This window comes from Brachyhypopomus gauderio, unplaced genomic scaffold (genome assembly GCF_052324685.1).
Source record: "Brachyhypopomus gauderio isolate BG-103 unplaced genomic scaffold, BGAUD_0.2 sc74, whole genome shotgun sequence".
NCBI classification, from domain to species: domain Eukaryota; kingdom Metazoa; phylum Chordata; class Actinopteri; order Gymnotiformes; family Hypopomidae; genus Brachyhypopomus; species Brachyhypopomus gauderio.
In genome coordinates, this window is record NW_027506895.1 from 39,495 (window position 1) to 63,516 (window position 24,022).

Consider the following 24,022-nt stretch of genomic DNA (forward strand, 5'->3'; position numbering starts at 1 on the left):
CATGCTCTGACGTCACCTACTACGTAAGAGAGCCAGAACCAATAAAATCGTTCAGATAAAATGACGCAGTCAGAACCGTCATCGTTTGAGGGCCGAGGACACTCGGCTTCTTTGAGACAGCTCGACGTACATGACAGGCCGTTTTAACATAAAATGGGCTTCACCCCACTTACATTATAGATATCTGTAACTACATTACAGATATATGTATATTTAATTTAAGATATCTAATTATATTTTAACTAGGCAAAATGTCAGTTTGAGATATCTCCAATTACATTCAGACTAGTATAAATTACGTAATATTCACCGTTGGTTTGTATGGAGGCTCAAGTTCAAGATATCTGCAATTAATTACTGACTATCTGAAACGTACATTTCAGATATCTACAATTAAATTATTACTAGTCAAAAAGTCAATTACACATATCTCGTTTTTTATTCTGACTAGTCATTATTCTAATTAAAGATATCTTAAACATACTCATTATTTAAGATATCTTAAACATATTTTTAGATATCTGAAACTAAGATTGGACATTTTGTGTTAAAACGGCCTTCCATACGACGTCTCCATCTATCTAAACTCTAAGCTCTTCCATTATGCTGTTTTTTTTAATAAGAGGAAAAATGGCGCCTTCCAGCTTCCACCCAACATGTGTGTCCCTGTGCGCCCCCTGGTGGTGAGATCACGCTGCTGCGGCTTTATTTCCAAGGTTTCCCTGTTCCCTGACCGGGCTGATCGAAATTGTTTGCGCGTTTATCTTTTCCGAGTTGCAGATTATTAAACACAGTTTTCCATTATGGTTTATCAAACATATTTAATAGTTAGATTTAACTTCCACTATTTTTCGGTCACATTTTTGTGGGGCCCTTGCGTAATTTGTGGAGTAAATTAGGCCTACAACAGCCATAAACGTATCGGGCTGACTGGATCTGGCAGTGATAACTGCGGATTATCAGATTACGTTAAACAAGTAGCTAAACCAAAAGTATAACGTTTTTCACAACGAAGTCGAAGGCCTGGCATTGTGGAAAATGTGACAAACAAGAATATCATACATCGTAGGATATATCGTACAACTGTAATTATTCAGTCGCACCTAACAGCTAACGGTTCAAGCTTTAGGGCAGAACAAGACCGATAATCAGTGGCTTGCCGTAAATAAGAAAATACTATTTCTCATACGCCCCAACATGTGATTAGACGAGGTCTGATACTTTTAAAGCTTATTATTAACACTGCTTGACTTCACCATCAATACAGATGCTTTCTGTGCTTTTACAAATGGCCATAAGACCATCATGCAAGGTACAATTTCGTAGCTTTTCTCCTTCAGACTCGTCACACTGCTGACGCCAAGACTGGCTGGATAAACACTGAGAGGTGTATTTACTGACGTCAGCGTTCACGAAGCAGTCTCATTTAACAGCTAGTGAGAGAATTAGCCATAAGGAAGCACCAGTATGATTAGTGGCCATAAACCACTGTGCTATTGGCACTGTGGTAAGGTCTTATCAAAGTACGTTCTTGATGATAAGGACTTGTTTATCAGTGCAGACTCGGATGTGCGCGCGGTAGGTGGACGTCACAGGAGGACAATTAGCAGCCTCGGGGCACGTGAGTCAAACGCGAGAGCGAGCTCGTGCATTTCCGTTTAGATGGAACATAAACTGATGCAACAACTGGGAAAAGCTTCGCTGTTTAGCGGACTGAGGGCAATGACCCCTTACATGCTCTGCAGTATGTCTCGGTGTTCTGTCACGGCGTCTGTGGTCAGTGCAACAGTTCAGGGGTCCTCATTTCCGAAGCCTTCATTTGTAAAATGTTTTATAAGATCTAAACCAAACAGAAGTCTACATATACCTACTACAAATTGTTTTGGTATACATTGAAACTTATTGTATTGATTTTATGAATTAGGTATCTGGAAGCGTCTTGGGTCGTCTAATTTTCCAAAAGCAATGTATCGTGACTTCCAGCAGCGCGTAAAACGCGGCAATGTGAGTTAAGATATGTCTCCATCTAGTGGCTGTACCTAAGAATACAGGTACAGAGCGCTTACGGTTTTGTTGTTGTTTGAGAATTAGATGTTTGATCTTGAGGGCCATACTCTAGTCTGAAGACTATATTAGAACATTATTAATTATGTTTAGAGTGCTGAGGCTCTGCTGGAGTGAAGATGCAATTAGAACATGTGTTCTGATTATTCGTGTGACATAATCCAAAGTGATGCATGCTAACCTCGTGTTACAACAAGATAAGTGCATTCTTTATTCATTACATCATCATAAGATCGTATTATTCTCTATCAAATAAACACAATAAATAATATCAATACATTTACATTTGTATGTATCTGCTCATGTATGGTAGGAATTATAATGAATTTGAGATTATGATTGGAAGAATACAGTAGATTGTAATTTTACTTTCGCATAACTGTGCTTGCTTTTGCATGTGAGATACCCAATGTGTAAGATCAACTGAAAAGGGCAAAACAAAAAAATATATATATATATAATGAACCACATTTTCCTGCAATGCAAATTTTTCAGGCAATAACACCAAACACACAGCTACACATATTCTTTAGAATACAGCACATGTTCTCATAATCTGTCTGATATAAGAGCATTCACAATATTTTCAACAGTGCTTGTTAACAAACAGTGATGCGAGACATCACTCTCGGTCGCTTGTCTACTGTTAGTGCAATTAAGACTCGCGCAGGACCTGGAAATGACATATTACACTATTTTATGCTACACGTACGAGTCCTTTAGTCTTGTGTGTAAGACTGTAGGAAAACCTACTGGCCCACAAAATACGAGGGAATCTCTGTCAGTCACAGTGCAGGCAAACCACAAAAAAAAAAATCACACATTTTTGGATAAGCATGCTTAAACTCAGTGTTCTTGTCCTTCCGGTTTGTGTTTGTCATACTGTGTTTTGGGTGATTACTACTTCACTGTCGTTAGTGAGTCCCTGTGGTTCTAGAAGTCTTTCCTGCCTCTGGAGGCTCTTTGAGACAGTCCGTAGACGAGCTCCCTGTATACACTGGAGCAAAAGAAAAGGGTTGAGATAATCAGGGTGATGTTGGGTCCCAGTCTCTATGTCTCCTGTTCAAGAAGATCACAACACATTGCCAAGGCAGGCTGATTTCACTCCGTTTCTCCTGAAGGTGGCGGGCTCTGGCAGTGGTCTGGGGAGATGGGAAAGTGGGTGTGGTTTGCAAAGCAGCTCCATTGGTTTGTCAGTGAAGCAGCCAGGGTCTGGTGGACCAATGGCTGCCCTCTCTCCATTTGATTGGTCGGTATCTTTTCACTGCGCAATACAAATGATAGTTTCCAAAACTAAATAGCCCCTATGTACTCATCCAAGCAAGTCTTATCAGAGTGCCGCAGGCTTCAGTGCAATGTTCTACGCTAGATTGGGGGAGGGGCAGGGGGGAGGGGCAGGGGGAGGGGCTTCCGGACTTGTTTGCTGTGTGCTGCAGACTGGAGAGGAGTGGATTTGGAGGAACGTGGATCATCAGGAGACTTCATTTTCGCTGTGGTGGCAAATCTATATCACATTCTCAAAGAGTTGCATGGAGCTCATAATGTTGTCATCCTAAAATCAATAACAAGGAAGGAAGAAGGTAACAGTGATGCTGATGGCCGGTCCAGATGTATGTCATTAAGAAAGAAATCTATCAGACCAATCACAAAAGTCCTGTCATTAAAAAAGAAATCTATCAGACCAATCACAAAAGTCCTGTCATTAAGAAAGAAATCTATCAGACCAATCACAAAAGTCCTGTCATTAAAAAAGAAATCTATCAGACCAATCACAAAAGTCCTGTCATTAAGAAAGAAATCTATCAGACCAATCACAAAAGTCCTGTCATTAAAAAAGAAATCTATCAGACCAATCACAAAAGTCCTGTCATTAAAAAAGAAATCTATCAGACCAATCACAAAAGTCCTGTCATTAAAAAAGAAATCTATCAGACCAATCACAAAGTCCCGTCATTAAAACATATAGTGTTTTCTTTTTCTTTATTCCTTCCATTGTCATTTGATAAACATTCATTACACAAATTACAAAATCTTACTGACCTTCTGGCATGTCTCAATGAACTCCTCGATAGTCACCACACCATCTCGGTTTCTGTCCATTTTCTGCAGAAAAGCAGAAAAACACTGCGTTGCTTTGCACTGTAATGCTTTATGAAAAGTATGTGTGTGTGTGTGCGTGCATTTGTGTGTATGCATCTATGTGTGTGTGTGTGTGTGTGTGTGTGCATGCGTATGTGTGTGTATATGCATATATATGTGTGTGTATTGATATTACCTGGAAGAACTTTTCAACATGTTCAAATGGAGCGTCGTCTCGTACAGTGGGGTAGGTGTACCTACCCATCATATCATAGATAGACTTCATGATCAGCAGCATTTCCTACACACACAGCAACATGTAACAAATATGATTTATTAAAACCATAAGGCATATTTGTTTCGGACAGCTCCACAAGATGGCAGTGTGGCTGTATAGAAAAAATGCCAAAATCGCAAGAGAAAAGTCGATTTTCTGGCCTGTGAATAGATGAGGTTGCTGATGATAAGGTTTAACAAACAAGTAAACATTTTTCAGGAAGCCATCCGAAGGTGCTAGAGAAATCTTCAAAAAGACCTAAAAAATGACCCAAAATGACCCAACACTGTCAGCTCACAGAAAATGACCCAGCAGTGTCTGTCAGCTCACAGAAATGGCTCGGTGGATTCAGGATCGGATTCAGACACCTTAACCTGTTGCACACTTTATCGTGTTTGATTTTGAATGGATGTAATTGCCATTTTACCTACCAATTTACACTTAATCACCCATAATAACAAAGAGAATAAAAATGGTAATTAAATATCAAGTATGGGCATGTTTTATTCACAGCAGCATTTAAAGCCTTTATTAGGGCTCTCCAAACGTAGATCATTGTCTTGTTTGTTTTGATGATCCTTGAGATGTGTCTCTAGGACTCAGCTCCTGTTCATCTGTTGGGCTCTGAACTGACTGGACATCGTTTAGCACTGTGTATTCCTGTGATCAAATTTTGGCATAGATCAGGTCAAGGATGTAACTGTACGTAAGATGGTCTGGATACGAGCGTCTGACAAATGCAGACGATATAAGTGTAGAGTACAACGTTTTCTAAGGTGTTGAGTGTTCCCAGGAGCACAGAGGCCCCGACCCGTTTGAAATGGAAGAAGCTCGGCGTAACTTTGGACCTTTGCGGAGCTGGACGTTCAGCAAAACTGGGCATGAAGACAAAAAAGTGGTTTGGTCAGAGATGTATGAAAGAATACAGCTGTGCAGTGATGGGAAACCCTCTTGGGATAGACGACCATTTGCAGCACTCTGAGTGTGGCCGAGTGGCAGGACAGAAGCTACTGTTGAGTAAAAGACATGAAAGTCCACTTGGAGTTTGCTAATCGGCATTTAAAGGATACTGGCAACATTCTTGAGTCCACTGAACGGAAAACAAACAAAAAAACAGGTACTGCACATCACCTGAGCTACATCCTACGGTGAAACATGGTGGTGGAAGCATTATGCAACGGGCTTGTTTCCATGTAACATGGACAGAGAGACAGGTAGCAATAATAAATTAATAAATGCAACCAAAAACAGGAACATACTTTAAGAAAGCCGTCCCCCTAGCACACGCAAATTCAGAGTGGGGTGACAGTTCAATGTTTTAATACAGCAAGGACCTGAAGCATATAGACAAACAACACCAGAGCGTGCAGGGCAAATACCTGGATGTGCTCAAGTGGCCGAAGCCCAGACAACAAGCAAGTGGAGGATTCTGAGGACGTGACTGTAGACATGAACCATCTAATCTGACAGAGCTTGAGAGAATCCGCTATGAAGAATGGGCTAAACTGCTCAAATCCAGGTGTGCAAAGCTTTGAGATGTTTGACTCATAGCTGATATTACTGCTACTCTTTTAAGGGTAAGGGTCTTGATTCTTTGTGAGAGTAAAGTTTTTCAATTCATTTATTAATTGTAGACTGATGAGTAAAATGGCAATTATGCCCACGATGTGAGACATGCCTATAAGACAATAAAGTGTGCAACAAGGGGGCTGACTACTGTCCAAATTCACTGTATACAGAAGAAACAACACAGGCTGGATGTACCTCTTTGGTAATGTATCCATCTTTGTTGATGTCATAAAGGTTGAAGGCCCAGTTCAGTTTTTCTGTCACAGAACCTCTCAGGAGTACAGACAGACCAATCACAAAGTCCTGTCATTAAAAAAGAAATCTATCAGACCAATCACAAAGTCCTGTCATTAAAAATATATAGTGCTTTCTTCTTATTTATTCCTTCCATTGTCATTAGACAAACATTCATTAGACAAATTACAAAATCCTGCCACAAAAAGACATTGATCAATTACCAAATCTGTTATTTTAAAAATCCATCAGACCAACTAGTGTCCTGACACTGAAAGACAATCCATCAGACCAAAATTTGGCCATGAAAAAAGCCAATTATCAGACCAATCACAAAGTCCTGTCATTAAAAATATATAGTGCTTTCTTCTTATTTATTCCTTCCATTGTCATTAGACAAACATTCATTAGACAAATTACAAAATCCTGCCACAAAAAGACATTGATCAATTACCAAATCTGTTATTTTAAAAATCCATCAGACCAACTAGTGTCCTGACACTAAAAGACAATCCATCAGACCAAAGTTTGGCCATGAAAAAAGCCAATTATCAGACCAATCACAAAGCACTAGCATAAAAAGCACATTAACGCATGGGGAGAGGGATAAATATGAGTGTGCAGCTCAGAAATGCCATAGCTGTTCACCTCAAACCGAATGGAGCCATTTCTGTCCAGATCGAATGCATTGAAGAGGAAATGGGCGTATGTAGTGGCATCTGGGAACAGACAGAGGGCGCAACAGAGTGAAGTGTGGTGTGCTCCTCATACCAAATCAAACCTGGCTTCTCTTAGTAATATCAGCTTGATCGACCGATTGTATAAATATGCGAAGACGATGAAATGGGGTCTTTATTACCTCCTTGGGGAAAAAACTGAGAGTAGATTGTCTTGAAAGTTTCCTCATCGACCAGCCCACTCGGGCATTCCTGAAATGGAAGGAGAAAGAGGGACTCATTAAAGATCTAATTAAACCTGCAGACGGGCAGCTACTGCCCTACATTTACACCAGTACTGCAGTTCAACACCACTCACCACAGTCGACACTCAGCTGTGCCACTGTAACCCCTGCTGAGCACAAAGGTGCTAAGCAGTAATCCCTAAGCTTCAAATCTTCACATCCATCTACAGCTTGAAGTCTAAATTTTAGACGTGATCCTTCCATGGTACGTTTTAAAGACCTGTACGCTTGAAAACTCAAAACTCACGCTTCCAGGTGTCGTTTGTTATACACTAAACCATGTTTTGAATTTGTTCCCATTTCAGTCTAAAGTCATTTTTGCTTTTGATCTTTGAAACAAATTAAGTGTGGAATTGTTGAACTGAAATGCTGAATAAAACACTCATCTCCATGTCTGCATTCAAAACACTCCTACTGTGCAACGGACACAGTGTATACTCCAGTATTGCATTCACACAGAATTGATGAAGGGGACCTCCATGACCGGCAGTTGTTGTCCAGTAGGTGTTAATTGGACGACATGTCTCTCTGTCCCTGACAGTGAGTCCCAACCTGACCAGTGTGTTACTGAGATCGTCCCTGACCCACACTCCAACCTGACCAGTGTGTTCCTGAGATCGTTCCTGACCAACACCTCAGCCTAACAGGTTTGTTCCTGTGATTGTCCCTGACCAAACACCCCAACCTGACCGGTGTGTACCTGAGATTGTCCCTAACCAACACCCCAACCTGACTGCTGTGTTCCTGAGATCGTCCCTGATCAAACACCCCAACCTGACCACTGTGTTCCTGTGATCGTCCCTGACCAACACCCCAACCTGACCAGTGTGTTCCTGAGATCGTCCCTGACCAACACACCAACCTGACCAGTGTGTTCATGAGATCGTCCCTGACCAACACCCCAACCTGACCAGTGTGTTCCTGAGATCATCCCTGACCAACACTCCAACCTGACCAGTGTGTTCATGAGATCGTCCCTGACCAACACACCAACCTGACCAGTGTGTTCATGAGATCGTCCCTGACCAACACCCCAACCTGACCAGTGTGTTCCTGAGATCATCCCTGACCAACACCCCAACCTGACCAGTGTGTTCCTGAGATCATCCCTGACCAACACCCCAACCTGACCAGTGTGTTCCTGAGATCATCCCTGACCAACACTCCAACCTGACCAGTGTTTTCCTGAGATCGTCCCTGACCAACACCCCAACCTGACCAGTGTGTTCCTGAGATCATCCCTGACCAACACACCAACCTGACCAGTGTGTTCATGAGATCATCCCTGACCAACACCCCAACCTGACCAGTGTGTTCATGAGATCGTCCCTGACCAACACACCAACCTGACCAGTGTGTTCATGAGATCGTCCCTGACCAACACCCCAACCTGACCGCTGTGTTCCTGAGATTGTTCCTGACCAACACCCCAACCTGACCAGTGTGTTCCTGTGATCATCCATGACCAACACCCCAACCTGACCAGTGCGTTCCTGAGATCGTTCCTGACCAACACCTCAGCCTAACAGGTTTGTTCCTGTGATTGTCCCTAACCAACACCCCTACCTGACCGGTGTGTTCCTGAGATCGTCCCTGACCAACACCCCAACCTGACCAGTGTGTTCCTGAGATCATCCCTGACCAACACCCCAACCTGACCACTGTGTTCCTGTGATTGTCCCTGACCAACACTCCAACCTGACCAGTGTGTTCCTGAGATCGTCCCTGACCAACACCCCAACCTGACCAGTGTGTTCCTGAGATCATCCCTGACCAACACCCCAACCTGACCACTGTGTTCCTGTGATTGTCCCTGACCAACACTCCAACCTGACCAGTGTGTTCTTGAGATCATCCCTGACCAACACCCCAACCTGACCACTGTGTTCCTGTGATTGTCCCTGACCAACACTCCAACCTGACCAGTGTGTTCCTGAGATCGTCCCTGACCAACACCCCAACCTGACCGGTGTGTTCCTGTGATCGTCCCTGACCAAAACCCCAACCTGACCGCTGTGTTCCTGTGATCGTCCCTGACCAACACCCCAACCTGACCACTGTGTTCCTGTGATCGTCCCTGACCAACATTCCAACCTGACCAGTGTGTTCCTGAGATCGTCCCTGACCAAAACCCCAACCTGACCACTGTGTTCCTGTGATTGTCCTTGACCAACACTCCAGCCTGACCAGTGTGTTCCTGAGATCGTACTTGACCAACACACCAACCTGACCAGTGTATTCATGAGATCGTCCCTGACCAACACCCCAATCTGCCCGGTGTGTTCCTAAGATTGTCCCTGACCAACACCCCAACCTGACCAGTGTATTCCTGAGATCATCCCTGATCAAACACCCCAACCTGACCACTGTGTTTCTATGATCGTCCCTGACCAACACTCCAACCTGACCAGTGTGTTCATGAGATCGTCCCTGACCAACACCCCAACCTGACCAGTGTGTTCATGAGATCGTCCCTGACCAACACCCCAACCTGACCAGTGTGTTCATGAAATCGTCCCTGACCAACACTCCAACCTGACCGGTGCATTCTTGAGATCGTCCCTGACCAACACCCCAACCTAACTGGTGTGTTCCTGTGATCGTCCCTGACCAACACCCCAACCTAACCAGTGTATTCCTGTGATCGTCCCTGACCAACACCCCAACCTGACCGGTGTGTTCCTGTGATCATCCCTGACCAACACTCCAACCTGACCAGTGTGTTCCTGAGATCGTCCCTGACCAACACCCCAACCTGACCAGTGTGTTCCTGAGATCATCCCTGACCAACACCCCAACCTGACCAGTGCGTTCCTGAGATCGTCCCTGACCAACACCCCAATCTGACCGGTGTGTTCCTGAGATCGTCCCTGACCAACACCCCAACCTAACTGGTGTGTTCCTGTGATCGTCCCTGACCAACACCCCAACCTAACCAGTGTGTTCCTGTGATCGTCCCTGACCAACACCCCAACCTGACCGGTGTGTTCCTGTGATCATCCCTGACCAACACTCCAACCTGACCAGTGTGTTCCTGAGATCGTCCCTGACCAACACCCCAACCTGACCAGTGCGTTCCTGAGATCATCCCTGACCAACACCCCAACCTGACCAGTGCGTTCCTGAGATCGTCCCTGACCAACACCCCAATCTGACCGGTGTGTTCCTGAGATTGTCCCTGACCAACACCCCAACCTGCCTGGTGTGTTCCTGTGATCGTCCCTGACCAACACTCCAACCTGACCGGTGTGTTCTTGAGATCATCCCTGACCAACACCCCAACCTGACCGGTGTGTTCTTGAGATTGTCCCTGACCAACACCTCAACCTGACCGCTGTGTTCCTGAGATCGTACCTGACCAAAACCACAACCTGACCGGTGTGTTCTTGAGATTGTCCCTGACCAACACCTCAACCTGACCGCTGTGTTCCTGAGATCGTCCCTGACCAACACCCCAACCTAACCGGTGTGTTCTTGAGATCGTCCCTAACCAACACCCCAACCTGACCGGTGTGTTCTTGATATCGTCCCTGACCAACACCCCAACCTGGTGGGTTCCTCACGTTTTTGAAGCCCCTGTAGAGAGACTGCAGCTCCTTCCGGGTAAACTTGGTCTGAGACTGCAGCTGTTCAAGGCCTTCGGGCTGGTGGCGGACGCTGGAGAGCTCCAGGTCACTGTCACTGCTGTCTACGGATGAAAGAGACACGGAGGCGTGGAAGACAAAAGACATGGGGAGGGGGGGGGGATTGGGGGCGGGGAGGCAGTACATGGGAGATACAGGGTGAAAGGACAGAATGGATAGGCAGAGTCACAGGAGAGGGAGGAAAGGAGAGGGCATTGAGGTTGAGAAAGAGTTAGCAAAACAGCAGAAGAGAGAGAGAGAAAGAGAGAGAGAAAAGAGAATCAGAGATAGGGAAAGATGGAAATTTGAAAAGGGAAGCACCTTCTTGTTCCATGTGAGGGGTTACCGAGTGTGGACAGGAAATTAGCTAAATTCCAATGTAAACAGCAACACCGAACCACCTTCAAATGGACCGCCATCAGTACAAGCTCATGCAATTGTCTAACAGCTCTCAACCAATAAAAACACTTCCTCCTGCTCCTTAACCTGCTCTATGGCAACCAATCACACAGGGCCAGAAAGCACTGGGGGACGAGGAGGTAAACTGCACAACAGAGAGGACTAGATAGGGAGGAACACCCGGACAGGTTTCACTGTGCTCATACTCACCGTCTAGATACACACACACACACACACACACACACACACACACACACACACACACACACACACACCCACACAAACGTGAGAGAAGGGGATAGATATGGATGATAAAGGAGAATAGAGAAAGACAAAAGGGGGAAGAGAGAAACAAGTTAAGTCTAGCAAAAACAAAACAATAGCTCAAAACAAACAACAAAACAAATGCAGCGTCACCATACACGTGCTCAGCAACTGTTTGAAAGTTTGAATTACTTTTTTTTGTTTGTTTTTGCATATTCATTAGAACAGACACATATGCAAATTCATATTGGAAGACCATACTACTACTGTGATTTTCTACTGAAAATCTACTATACACATTGTAGAGTTCCTTAAATTTCTGTTTTCCACCCCCCCACTCTCTCTCTCTCTCTCTCTCTCTCTCTCTCTCTCTCTCTCTCTCTCTCTCTCTCTCTCACCTGTCTCAGTGATGTCTATAAGTCCCAGTAAGTGCATGAGTTTGAGGAACATAAACACTAGGCAAACGATGCCCACCGTCTGCAGGCCCTCTGTCTCCCACCTCACACCCATCCTCCCTCCTGACCCCTGACCTCCCGTCTCTCCTGCTCCTCCGTCAGCCTCCAGCTCCTCAAGACCTTCCACGCTTCACCTGCTTCTCCTGGCGGGTCTACGGACCAGCCAGAAGCAGACCTCTGGCAGCACGCAGACCGGCACGCCAGAAAACTGACAAGAGTCACGTAAATACTTCTCCACTGCTTCCATGAAGGATGCCTTTGGAAAAACAAAACCACGCAGGTTTCATGATCCACCAAAGATCCACACCTTAGAAAACAGAAACGTCAAAAACGGCAAAACACTCCAAAACCGGTAAAATGCTCCAAAACCAGTAAAACACTCCAGAAATGATGATCCTGCTTTTCTTTAGGCTCATGTCCAAATGTGACGGGCGAGTGAGAGATGAATCATTCTCCTCCGTTCTCTGCCTGTCTTTCCCTCACCACTCCTCTGTTCTCGATGTGATCTAATTAACCTTTCACATACGGGAGAACCCTCCCAGGGAATTACGGCCTCTTCGAGCATTCCCGCAAAGTCCCGTTTTTATGACAGCCTCCCCAGGGATGAATTTGTCCCAGTTTAGTGCCAAATCAAGGAAAATCTCTGTCTCAGACATGGACTACGACCTCTAAGGCCAACTTCAGACAAGAGAGGAGCTGCTTCGGTGAAAGGCACTGATGTAGATCTTGGGGTGGCCACTAAACTCCTCTAACTCCACAAACTCCACTAACTCAACTCCTGTAACTCTGATAACTAAACTTCACTAACTCAACTCCTGTAACTCAATTCCTGTAACTCTGATAACTAAACTCCACTAACTCCAACTCTATTAACTCAGCTCCTCAAACAGCGTTGTTAAAAGGGAAAGAGGCACCAGACACCTCTCATAACTCATCACGGGAGCTCCTTAAATCTCTTAAACAGCCAAAACCTTCCTTCTATACACTCACACACATACACTCTGTCATTTTTTTTTGCCCGTAATGATTTTAATTTGAGACAAATTTGCAGAGAAAAAAAATCTTTTTAATTTGACCAATCAGAGGCATGCATTAAAGAAGACCACTTAAAATGTGCCCCATTTGGCTTATTAGAACAGTGGTACTCAGCAAAAACGTCTCTGCAAAAGGTCCTAGACCCGAAAATCACAGCGATATACTGCCATCTAGTGGAACACTGCAAAGCTACAACACATTCAACACCACTTAGAAAGTGTCATAACAATAAGGGGGAAAATGTTATGAATAATGACATAATCTCCAAGACATAAATAGCACGTGGAAACATTAATATCCCTTCAGGTCCTGCTCACACCAACCTCCATCCATTACGTCCAGAACCACAGCAAAACGAGCTTAGACTGCTCTGATTCTGCAGAAAAGGAGCAACCTGATATGTTTGTAGCCCACTCAAATGTGCATGCTTCATCTAAAGTTATTCATAACCTCCAGCATACTCGCGTAGTGTATATATTTACAGTCAGGAAATGGTCGTAAATCTGATCTGAAAGAGGAGTACAATTCCTACTGATCACCTGGCAGCGTGCAGCTGCACTGCATTCTGGGGATTTACATTATTTATCTAATTTGTGTTTTTGCTTCTGCCAAGCAGCTAAATGTTAAGATCAACAGAGCGAGCACCATAAATCACCCAGGACACGTACAACCCTTATAAATCACCCAATATGTCTGCAGCATTCCCAAACAACACCAGACATGTTCTCAGCGGTTCTGGATAAAGTGGCCCACTGAGACACAGTGGTACAGTGATGATGCAGGACTACTCTGAACAAGACAAGGTTACTCAGAACCAGACATGATAATGGAGGATATACTTTGAACATGTGAAATGACACTGGGTTACTCTGGACATAAATGATGACGGAGGGTTACTCTAAACCAGATTTGATCATGCAGGGTTACTCTAAACCAGAGTTATTCTAAACCCAATGTAATCAAATAAGGTTACTCCAAACCAGACATGAGAATAAAGCGTTACTCCAAACAAGACATGACAATACAGCGTTACTCTGAACCAGACATGACAATAAAGTGTTACTCCGAACTAGACATGACAATAAAGTGTTACTCCGAACTAGACATGACAATAAAGCGTTACTCCGAACTAGACATGACAATAAAGCGTTACTCTGAACTAGACATGACAATAAAGCGTTACTCTGAACCAGACATGACAATAAAGCGTTACTCTGAACCAGACATGACAATAAAGCGTTACAAGCCAGACATGAAAATGAAGTGTGACTCCAAATCAGACATGATGACACAGGATTACTCAGATGGACTTTTTTTAGCTGTAGCCACAGTCAGCAGTTTAACTCAGACCAAAATACCCTGAGACCTCATCAATTAGTACACGCGCACACACACACACACACACACACACACACACACACACACACACAGATGCTTCAGTGGAAACGCAGTGCACTGCATGGTACCACATGAATAATTAAGCAGCCTAATAATTGTTTGTTTACTTAGTTTGTATTAGTATAATGACACACCAAATGAGTAATGCAGGGGATTTTAATGGACACCATGAGTATTTAAATAAGAACTGCAAACAAACAGGTACAAATGGTGGTTCGCTTAATGCGGAGGGCTGCAGAAACCTCCCAACTCAAGCACGAATGGCAACCACAGCATGTCGTCATGCTGGGATCCCCTTCCCTTTCTTTAAAAAGCCTACATGTGCGTCAGGCATACACAAATTCACTGGCTGCGTGTTTTGGAAAAATTAGAACACGTGGAATTGCCCACAGGAAGTGCTCGTTATGTTTTCCTTGAGGACGGGCATCTCTGCGGCGAAGCAATTCTTTCAGCTCGAGCCCACAGTCGGCCTGGTACCTTCATAGCTACATCGATCTCCTCCGAAAGCTGGAGTTCCCTAGCCTTGTGCTGGAAACCAGGGGGGCTGGGGCGTGAAACGTGATAAGACCAACGAACCATTAGGGCATCGTGGAGAGGCGGGTGGCGGAAGACAGCGTAGAGCTGGGTGGAGCTCTGCAGACGTCCTGAGACCATGACACCAAGAAACGATCGATGGTTTTGGGTATGATGAAACCATGATAGCGGACCGCATGTATCTGTTAAAGGGCAGGCCTATAAGAAATATCAAATTCAACAGTAGCACCTTGGTGTGGTTATGGGTGAGATGTGTGTGTGTGTGTGTGTGTGTGTGTAGAGGGTTTTTGAGGGAACTGACATTGTCTTTCAGAGCTCAATGGTCAGGGCAGAAAACCCCATATTTAGTTGGCAGTAAAACAAACCCAGTCAATACTACATCCATAATGAATGAAGTGTAATGCTAGACTGAATTTTGGCTCAGAGAGTGAGAAAAAATGAGAGAGAGTGAGAAAAAAGTAGAGTGAGGGTGAGAAATTGAGAGAATGAGAGAAGAAAGAAAGACAGAAAGAGAGAGAAAAAGAGAAAAAGAACACACCTTCAACTGAAATATTTTTGGAGGGAGATTCAACCGCTGTAGTCTAGTCATTTATGCATAAATTTTTCAAAGTGCTTTGAATTGTTTCGCTCAGAGAACAGACGGCGCTTTCCTGGAGATTTCCTACACAGTACAGACACTACAATACAAACACACCATAATCCAGTTGATATGCTCACTACAAACCTCAGTATTAACAACAGGACCCTCTCACTTTCTGAGTGCTCCACTGGGTTTGGTCTGGAATCTCTCTCTCAGACACAGACAGACAGACAGACAGGCAGACAGACAGACAGGCAGACAGACAGATTGCAGAGGACTACGTTCTTTAACAGGTGTGTGTGTGTGTGTGTGTGTGTGTGTGTGTGTGTGTGTGTGTGTGTGTGTGTCTTTTTATCCAATACCCCCATGCCATATGGAGGAGTTGTCTGTTCTGAGTGTCTAGAGGCATCTGAGGCCCCAACATAGCTCCACACCCTATCCAGAGATCACACATTAAAACAGGGCTCCATCTCACAGCAGTCGAGTTATCCACACGTATTTCTCAACAAATATCCACCCATATTTGCATATTACAGAAACAACATAGCTTGTGAATGAATATGTATTCTCCTTGTTACATGTGCCATGAATATGTTCAAACCTGTGGGAAAAGAGAGACAGCCTTAAATCATGACGCAGTCTGAACTCCTCAATCCTCATTGGTTTGGAAATGACTATAGCAACAACTTTGTGAATCCCTGTTCTAGAAGGCTCGTCACTGGAGTTCAACCAATAGCGGCTCTGGGTCCTCCTTGCCTACTGATGGTTGGCCTACTAATTAAGACAACATCAACAAAAAGTTTCTGTCAACATATCAGAAGGGAAATTATCATTGTCACCATTAGCATCATTATTCTCACAGGCTATGTAAGAAGTTGTGTGGTTACAATTTCTTCTTCTGGCTCTTTCCACGTCTGTCATCTGTTTAAAACGCCGCAAATTCCATTCGCACATCTGCGAAGTGCGACATGAACCCGAGCATGTCGCCCGCCGTGACAGTGGTGAGGGCCCCGGGGCCACGGGCGTGCACGTGGGGGCGGCGGGCGTGCACGTGGAGGCGGCGTGCAGGGTGCAGACGTGTGGCTTACCTTCCAGAGACATCGGCTCCAGAATGCCGAACTGCTTGAGGACGGCCACGAACAGAATGATGACCACTACAATGGCGAACAGTTCCATACCCTGTATGATCATACTGATGAGGGCTTAGGGCACTTGGTGCAAGTGCACAAGGGCGCAGAGGGCCCTACTGAGGGAAACTCTTTTGGCTCAGAAGGACAGCGGTGAGCTAGCACGTGCTAGCATGAGGCATGGTGGCACGGAAGCGGCCGGATCACGTTGACTCGAATGGAGCGGCGCGTTTCATCCGAAGAGTGGGAGATGTTCTATGGAGCAGCCGCACGGGGCCCGGCGAGCGTCAGGGAACAGGAGAAAACGCACAGCCCTGCCCAGCCTCATTTATTTTGCGGAGGAGCGGAGATGTCAGTCTTTCCATGTTAGGTCATTCCTCCCGAAAGCTCCCGCAGATAAATAAAGGCTCCGATTGGCCGGCTCTCACACAGACCAGATGTGTAAAAGCCATCATGTGCTGGAAATGTTATTTGCAAGTGTCAACAACGGACGGGCTCCTTTTAAAACTGCGCGGCAGGACGCAGAGTGAGCGCGGTCGCACCGGTCACGCCGCACCCCCCCCCCCAGACTCTCGTCTCCACGGTGCGGAGAACTTTCAGGAGCTCGAATGGAGAACGCAGAAGAGGATCCACAGCTGGGATCGTTGTACATCAGCCAGTCAAGACAGCAATGACGGTTATCATACAATCACTTTTGATGTGCGAACGGCCGTTACTTCATACGGTAATCTACAGAACAAAGTTCGATGAATAATTTAAGGAAATCACTTACAGCTTCTGTTAAATCAGACATAAATCATTTAGGTCAACAGAAACGGATAGACTCCCCTCAGTGAGAGCAGGACGGGTGGTTACAGGCAGGTCGTGGTGGCAAACGGCACCGGGGGCAGAGCGTGCCCTCAGGTCCCTGTCAAAGTCCGTCACGCTGTCTCAAGATGGCATCACAACCGTCCCAGAAGCGCAAGACAAGTCACGGAATCGCTCGTGACACTTCACGTTGGTCCTCCGTGCCCGGGTCGCAGACCTGACGTACACGTCTGCATTTTGCGCAGGACGACCGCAGAACTTTGGGGGAGACGACGCCGGCGTCCGCCTTCGGCAGGGGGCCCCGGGGTGGACTCTCACGACGCAGACGCACTCTAGAGTCCTTCACCGACCCAGCTCTAAATCTCCGTCAGGGACCGCGAGGAGGCTGGCTGGAATGTCCTGGGAGGGCGCAGATCTTTGGAAGGAGAGATGGAGGGATGAGGGAGGGATGAATGTGACACACTCTCCTCCTCCTCCTCTTCTGGGCTCTTCCTTCGGTCAGTCCCACTCCTCTTTTCTTCCATTTCCACCCTGTCAGCAGTGTAGGCTTCTCTCTCTCTCTCTCTCTCTCTGCTGTCTCTCCTTTCAACCTTTACTGTACTACACCCTTCCAACCCACACACACACACACACACACACACACACACACACACACACACACACACACACACACGCCTACTTTGTTAATTCTTGGTGATTGCCCTTTCTTCCACAAGAGCTGAAGCTGAGTGTTTTTCTTCATCTCGTCTCATATCGTCTCGTATTTTCCATCCTCTCCTTCATCGTTCTGTCCACTCCATCTTCTCTTTTTCTCCATCCCTTACTTCTCCTCCCTTTCTCACCTCTAGATTGGGTTACATTCCACTCACAGAACCTGTCGCAAACATCAGGGCCTCTCCACAATTTCTCTCTGTTGTTTTCTATCTCTTTGTGTCTCTCCGTCTCTCACTCTGCCTCTGTCTTCTCTCTCCATTTTCTCTCCTAATCTCTCCTAGTCTCTCGTAATCTCTCTATTTAAGTACCTGGAGAAAAGTCACATTTTCAAACCAAGTCTGAAAGAGAGAGGGAGGGTGGAAGAAAGAAAGAGAGAGAGAAAAACATAGGTAGAGTGAGGGGGAGAGGGAGGGAGGGAGAGAGAGACAAAGAGGGGGGGAGAGAGAGGGGGAGATGGAGAAAGAGACAGAGAGGGAAAGATAGAGAGAAAGACGGAGAGAGAGTGAGAGAGTATTTGTATGAGGGGATCAGATTCCAGGGACATCTTCCCCTTCCCTCTCTCCTCTGTTCTCGCCTCTATTCATCTACATACACACCTCTTCCACACTCTCTCTCTCATTCTCACACACACACGCACACACACACACACACACACGTGTACGTGCACACAAACACACGCGCACACACGCATGCACACACACACACATGCACACACACACACACACGCATGCACACACACACACACACACATGCACACACACACACATGCATGCACACACACGCACTCACACACACACACACACGCACACAAACATGCACACACACACACACGCACACAAACATGCACACACACGCACAGACACACACACAAGCACGAACACACACGCGCAGGCACACACATGCGCAGGCACACACACGCACACGAGCGCACACACACAGACACACACAAACATGCATACACACACACACACACACACACAGACATACACACACACACACACAGACACACACACACACACACACACACACAGACACACACACACACACACACACACACACACAGACACACACAGACACACACAGACACACAGACACACACAGACACACACACACACACACACACACACACACACACACAGGTCAGGGTTTCAGGGATTCTGTGGAAAATCTGAGAACAGTCCCAGTGAAGCAGCTGCTCCTGCTCATCTACCCTGCTGAGACCACATGAAAGAGGAGGAGAGAGAAGAGAGGAGGAGGAGGAGAGGAGAAGAGAGGAGAGGAGGAGAGAGGAGAGGAGGAGAGGAAAGGAGAAGGGAGGGGAGGAGAGAAGAGGAGGAGGAGAGGAGGTGAGGAGGAGAGAAGAGAGGAAAGGAGGAGAGAGGAGAGGAGGAAAGAGGAGACGAGGAGTAGAGGATGAGAGAGGAGAGGAGGAGGAGAGAAGAGGAGATAAGAGGAGGAGAGAGGAGAGGAGGAGGAGAGGAAAGAAGAAGGGAGGGGAGGAGAGGAGAGGGGAGAAGAGGAGGAGAGATCTACAAACTTCCCTCCCACCCTGGACCCTAGACCCTGGACCCTAGACCCTAGACCCTGGACCCTAGACCCTGGACCCTAGACCCTGGACCCTAGACCCTAGACCCTAGACCCAGGACTTGCGTTCGCTGGCGTTTATGGCGAAACCGGCCACGCTGACGCCTGTGTCTCCGTACAGCAGTGGTATTGAGCGCTGATACAGGCAGATGCGGCTTTTATGAGTGGCGTCAGGAGAGAGGCAGGCAGTGTGCTGGGTGAGGCTGAGTGGTGGAAGCCACTTTCAGCAAGACCATTAGAGCACGGGCAGCTCTTAACAGGCCGGAAGACAGGACAGCCTGCTGACTCATCACCCCCCCCCCCCCCCCCCCCCCCCCCCATATAACTCCACAACGAACACACCTAGGACTCGCTTATAATCATAACCTGGGAGTCTAAAACCATTTAGCCCCGCCTCCCCTTCAGGCGCCGCCCATTTAGGAATGATAGCAATTGTTTATCTTACTGGCATTGGGGAAGTTGTAGACACTTTGACATATTGTTCCCCAAGTTGAAGTGCTAGTGTCACGTTGAGGATCCCGGCCCCTCCCTTTTGGGCGTGTGTTTACGTGGTCCACGTGCATCGTCTGCGTCTGTGGATCTCCGTGGTGGTTATGTCTTGTGATAATCTGTCTCACCTGTGACTCATCTCGTAATCACGTGGGGCTAATGTGGTTTGTCTATTTACAGTTTTTATTGATTGCTTTGACCTGTTTGAAGAAACTGGGAACCTCTCAGTCTTCCTCATCACCATCTCAGCAGAGCAGAAGACACCTCTTGCAAATGTGTTAACCCATTCTCATTGGATTAACACAGTTTTCACACCCTTTTGCAAAACAGTTAACGCAGATGTCATTCAAGAAGTCCAAACTTCAGGAGTTTAACTTTGGTTACAGAACAGAAACCATAAGCTCCAAGCTCTTAGACACTCCCTGATCATTATGACATCACTGAAAGCACCTGGTTGACACTTCTTCACAGAATATTTAAATTTGCAATCAGTCTGCAGGCCTGTGTTGTTCTTTGCAAGCATGGATCGAGGAGGTCTAATGCAGATGAGAGGAAGAGTGAGAGTAAGAGGTAGAGTGGTCAGAGGAAGAGGAGTCCGTGTGCGAGGTAGAGGTATAGCTGGAAGGGCTCAAGTTACCGATGAAATTCGGGCAACTGTGATTGATCATGTTGTAAATCGTGGCCTTTCATTGAGAGAAGCTGGACAGAGAGTCCAACCTGTTCTCAACAGAAACACTGTTGCATCCATTGTTAGAGTTTTTCAACAGGAGAACAGGTAATGTTGCTATACAGTATATACAGAAATACAGTATCTGCAGTGATATACATTACTTTGTGTAATTTTGTCCACATTTCATGTATTCTTTATAGAATCGAAAGACTACCAGTCGGTGGTGGTAGAGGGAGAATTTTTAATGCTGAACAGGAGGCAGCCGTTGTCAACATGGTTCTGGCAAATAATGCCATTAGGCTGCGTGAAATCAAGGCAGCAGTGATTGCTGATCAAGGAGTATTTAGGAACATCCATACTGTGAGTGAGGCCACAATTGACCGTATCCTCAGAAGGAATCATATGGCCATGAAACAGCTCTATAGAGTTCCTTTTCAGAGGAACTCTGAAGCTGTGAAGGAGGCCAGATGCCAATATGTGGAGGTAAGGAAACACAACAGTACTATACTCGTATGCCTTGTTATATCATGCAGTTACTGTAGAGTGAACTGGAGTCACTGACATAATTGTAATTTTGCCTTTGTAATTTTGCCTAGCGAATAATGGAGCTTGAAGCTGAGGGGGCACATCATATCTTCATTTATGTCGACGAAGCCAGCTTCAATCTTTGTAAAGTAAGGAGACGAGGAAGGAACCTCATTGGGAATAGGGCCACTATTACTGTTCCAGGGCAGAGGGGTGCCAATATAACTATGTGTGCTGCCATCTCCAATGATGGCGTCCTGTGCCATATTCCTTCCATTGGCCCATACAACACTGAGCGTCTCATAGCATTCCTGAATGCCCTTTATGACATCCTGATCCCACCTCAGGAGCGAGGCCTGTTGATGGATTATCTGGGACAATGTGGCGTTCCACCACTCTCGTATTGTGAATGAGTGGTTTGCAGTGCACTGTCGGATGATGGTACAATTTCTTCCTCCATACTCTCCGTTTTTAAATCCCAAAGAGGAATTCTTTAGTGCATGGAGATGGAAGGTATATGATCACCGACCCTATGGACAGATGCCCTTGCTCAATGCAATGACTGCTCCTGCCCAAGATATAGATGCAGAGGCATGTCAAGGATGGATCAGGCATGCTAGACGATTTTTCCCTCGGTGCATTGCACGAGAGAATATTGAATGCGATGTGGATGAGGCCTTGTGGCCCAGGCTTCAAGAAAGAGGAGACTAGAAGAGACAGAAGACTATCACTTGTGGCTATCGCTTATACTCTTATAGTATAGACCTACTATAGTTTTTCGTTGTTTACTGTAAAATTCTGTGTTTTTTCATAATTTCTTACACAGTAATGGATTTTATTTTTATTTCCATGTATTTCTCTGTTGGAATATTTCATTTGTCAGCCACAGTCTAAAAAAATTAAGCATTTAATTAATAAAATTTGCATCAAAGCATATCTGATTCTGGATGCTTTTTTTTGCTAGAGGGTAAATTTGACTACATACAGTCACATATAGACTACAATGACAAGCAACGGTCACTGATTCACACATGAGTGCTTTATTTTGTATTTTGTTGCCCAATGTGTAATGATTGATTGGAGGTGTTTATACACTTGTGTCAAATGTGAGATGTTTGAAGGCTAAATTTGCTTTTGTTGCATATTTTAAAGGTTTTGACACAGGTTTGGCCTTTTGCAAACAAAATGTGTAATTTTGAACACCGTGTCACTGTTTAGGTCTCTGTGTTAACTATTTTGAAAAATGTGAATTTGAGTCGACGGCAGCGTCAAAACAACCAATAAAAACTGTAATGTGCGCTCGCGCAGTGTCCTGTGCTCGTCGTTGTCTAAGTCTACATGTTGCTGTGTTTATGTGAGTGTTCTCCGTGCGCAAACAAGCGCTATTATTGTTATAATTAAAAGTGATGTCAGTCGTAACTCAGGATTCCGTGTCTCATCCTTCGCCACACCCCATCGTCACAGAACGACGAGCCGTCCGAGACACCAACAACTATGCCAGGCTACAAAACAAAGCTGAAGAAGGGGAAGAAGCCCAGTAAGCGGCATCACCGCTCTTCGTCCTCTCCCCCACGCCGCGAAGGTCCGCCGACTCCGGAATGCTCCTACCTGCTGTGTGCGGCTCGGGAGACCGCTATTCCCGAGCCGTGGCGAGAAAGGCACCCCTCGCCTTCACGGGGACTCTCGCCCCTATGGGTAAGCGTTCCGGAGTTCTACGAGTCAGGGACGCCACCAGAGGGCGTGCTTGGGGAGGAGATGGACTCACCTCCACACTGCAACGCCACGCCGACGTCGGAGCAGCTGGAACGGAACCCGCAGTGCGCCGACCTGCTGAGGATGACTCGGGAGACGTCCAGCACCGAGTGGGCGGTGGTGTTCCGCCAGGAGGCAGTGAAGGGCTGGCTAGCCAGACACCCGTCTCCTCCCCGCGTCCTCTCGCCTCTGAGGGTGGGCTCATGCGTCTTTGGTGCTACCAAGTCCACCCCAGAGAGCGAGTTTGGGGAGGAGGACTCTGAGGAGGAGCAGGAAGAAGGAGAGGACTACCCCCCGTCGCTAAACGACGCCTCCATGGTGGACTACGGTGGAGAGGGAGAGGACTACCCCCCGTCGCTAAACGATGCTTCCACGGTGGACTACGGTGGAGAGGGAGAGGACTACCCCCCGTCGCTAGACGACGCCTCCACCATTGACTACGGTGAAGAGGAGGAGGAGTCCGAGGAAGAGGACTACCTCCCTCTGCCCGTAGGTCCCTCTACCACCGTGGAGAAAGGCGGGGAGGAGTACGACGAGGGGGAGTACCCTCCGTCCGAGGGCTCCTATACGGAGGAGGAGAGTCCGCCCTCCTCAGAGAGAACAGCCGGGACTACGAGGAGGAGTCCACCCTCCGATCGCTCTGGCAAGAGTGTGATGGACTGCTCCTGGGGTGGCAGCCCGGAGCAGTCCATGGAGTGGAGCCAGAGGACAGAGGAGGAGATGGACATAGTGGAGGAGCTCCCTCGCGGCTTGCCAGGCACGCAAGCCAGCCGCGCTGCACCTGGTGCGTACGACAGCCACGCTGCACCTGGTGCATACGCCAGCCACGCTGCACCTGGCACGTCCGCCAGCCGCGCTGCACCGGGCGGAGGCTTCGCAGCA

General features: G+C 46.5%; 1 protein-coding gene across 5 annotated transcripts in view; it reads right to left on the reverse strand.

Moving 5' to 3' along the window:
- Positions 1 to 2,278: 2,278 nt before the first annotated feature.
- kcnip3a (Kv channel interacting protein 3a, calsenilin) overlaps positions 2,279 to 24,022 on the reverse strand; it is a 47,610-nt gene continuing 25,866 nt past the window's right edge. For 2 of the 5 annotated variants that reach the window (XM_076990320.1, XM_076990321.1), the window contains 7 exons: positions 10,748 to 10,872; positions 7,083 to 7,152; positions 6,872 to 6,942; positions 6,185 to 6,292; positions 4,340 to 4,444; positions 4,105 to 4,167; positions 2,279 to 3,616 (listed from right to left, as the gene is read on the reverse strand). In XM_076990320.1, the coding sequence (XP_076846435.1) occupies positions 3,569 to 3,616; positions 4,105 to 4,167; positions 4,340 to 4,444; positions 6,185 to 6,292; positions 6,872 to 6,942; positions 7,083 to 7,152; positions 10,748 to 10,872 (590 nt within the window). In that variant the 3' untranslated portion in view covers positions 2,279 to 3,568. Of the gene's footprint in view, positions 3,617 to 4,104; positions 4,168 to 4,339; positions 4,445 to 6,184; positions 6,293 to 6,871; positions 6,943 to 7,082; positions 7,153 to 10,747; positions 11,420 to 11,868; positions 16,233 to 16,560; positions 19,117 to 24,022 lie in introns of those variants that run through there. The other 3 variants (XM_076990323.1, XM_076990325.1, XM_076990324.1) reach the window with 3 other exon arrangements.